The sequence below is a fragment of the Plasmodium reichenowi genome (genome assembly GCF_001601855.1).
Source record: "Plasmodium reichenowi strain SY57 chromosome Unknown, whole genome shotgun sequence".
NCBI lineage: Eukaryota > Apicomplexa > Aconoidasida > Haemosporida > Plasmodiidae > Plasmodium > Plasmodium reichenowi.
In genome coordinates this window covers 1-1,393 of record NW_017962161.1, presented here as the reverse complement: position 1 = coordinate 1,393, position 1,393 = coordinate 1, and the positions used below count along the sequence as shown (strand labels likewise).

Sequence of the window (1,393 nt, the reverse complement as noted above, 5' to 3'; positions counted from 1 at the left end):
TAATATTATTGTGATATGTAATATATATATTTATTTATATATGAAATACATGTTTGAATATTTATTTATAGAGAAGATATATATATCCACCCCGAAACAAAAAACGATCCAGCCTTAGGACGGGTAAGAGATTGGGTCTGTAAACAATGTGGAAATAATGAAGCCGTATTTTTACAGCTAGCTGAAAAGATAAGTTATAATCCCATGGCGCTAATATATGTTTGTACAAATAAACATTGCCATTATTGGGAAAAAGAAGCTCAACAAATTAATGATGATAATTATTTTAATAGTGAGAAATCCTCTGATATTTCAGAAGATCAAGATTTATTAAATAACAATTTTTTTGTTAAACGTGAGAAAGATAATTTCCTTTTATCAAATCATGATGGTGGTTATATGAACAAAAATAAAAAGGCATGGAGAACCATAAAAGAAGAAGATGATAAGGATAATGATAATGATAATGATGATGATGAAGAAGAAGAAAAAGAAAAAAAAAAAAATAAACAAGAAGAAGAAGAAGGAAATAAATTACAAGAAGAATTATATAAAATATTAAATCTTAATGAAAAAAAATCAAATGATAAATTACAAAATGAGCTTCAATCAGAAGTAGAAAATGATTATGACATTAACGTGGAGGAATATTTCTGTGAAGAATGATAAAAAAATAAAATAAAAAAAAAAAAAATACATATATATATATATATATATATATATATATATATTATGTAACTTTCGCCTAAGAATAATTTTTTTATAATTCTCCATACGTGTATAATATAATATATAAATGCATTTCTTTTTTTTTTTTTTCATTCTTACTATATCATATTGATCATATTTTACCAAAAATAAGAGAGCACACACACATATACATATATATATATATATATATATATATATATATATGTACACTTTTATGAATTTTTTTTTTTTTGTTTTTTGTTTTAATGTTTATGTTTATACAAAAAAAAAAATAAAAAAATAATATACTATTACACTATAAAGGATCAACATAAAAAATAAAAATATATATATATATATATATATATATATATATATATATAATAATTATATTTATGTGTATGATTTATATGCTGATTCCTTTTTTTTCTTTTTCTTCTTCTTTTTCTTCTTTTTTTTTGTGATACATTTTTGTTTTGTTGTTGATCCTATATCTCATTATCTTGTTCATTTAAAAAAAAAAAACGTTAATACTGTAAATATATTATAAAGTTAAAAAATTCCAAAAGTATACATTCCCATATAAAACATATCCCATAAAAAAAAATATATATATGTAATATATATATATATATATATATATATATATATATATATATATATATCTTTATATATATATAATATAATGTGTTATATTTTTTTA

At 19.3% G+C, this 1,393-nt stretch overlaps 1 protein-coding gene and 1 non-coding gene across 2 annotated transcripts; both read left to right on the top strand.

Annotated features, from left to right (window-relative positions):
- Positions 1-71: 71 nt before the first annotated feature.
- On the top strand, positions 72-666 carry PRSY57_0001100 (DNA-directed RNA polymerase 2, putative; the record flags this gene model as incomplete). Its single annotated transcript, XM_020114104.1, has 1 exon — positions 72-666. A coding segment is annotated over one exon (595 nt), but the record flags the coding sequence as incomplete, so codon positions are not given.
- Positions 667-1,078: 412 nt separating this feature from the next.
- Positions 1,079-1,324, top strand: PRSY57_0001000. The gene has a single exon (XR_002204029.1). It is a non-coding gene; the product is annotated as an RNA of unknown function RUF5 (non-coding RNA).
- Positions 1,325-1,393: the final 69 nt, after the last annotated feature.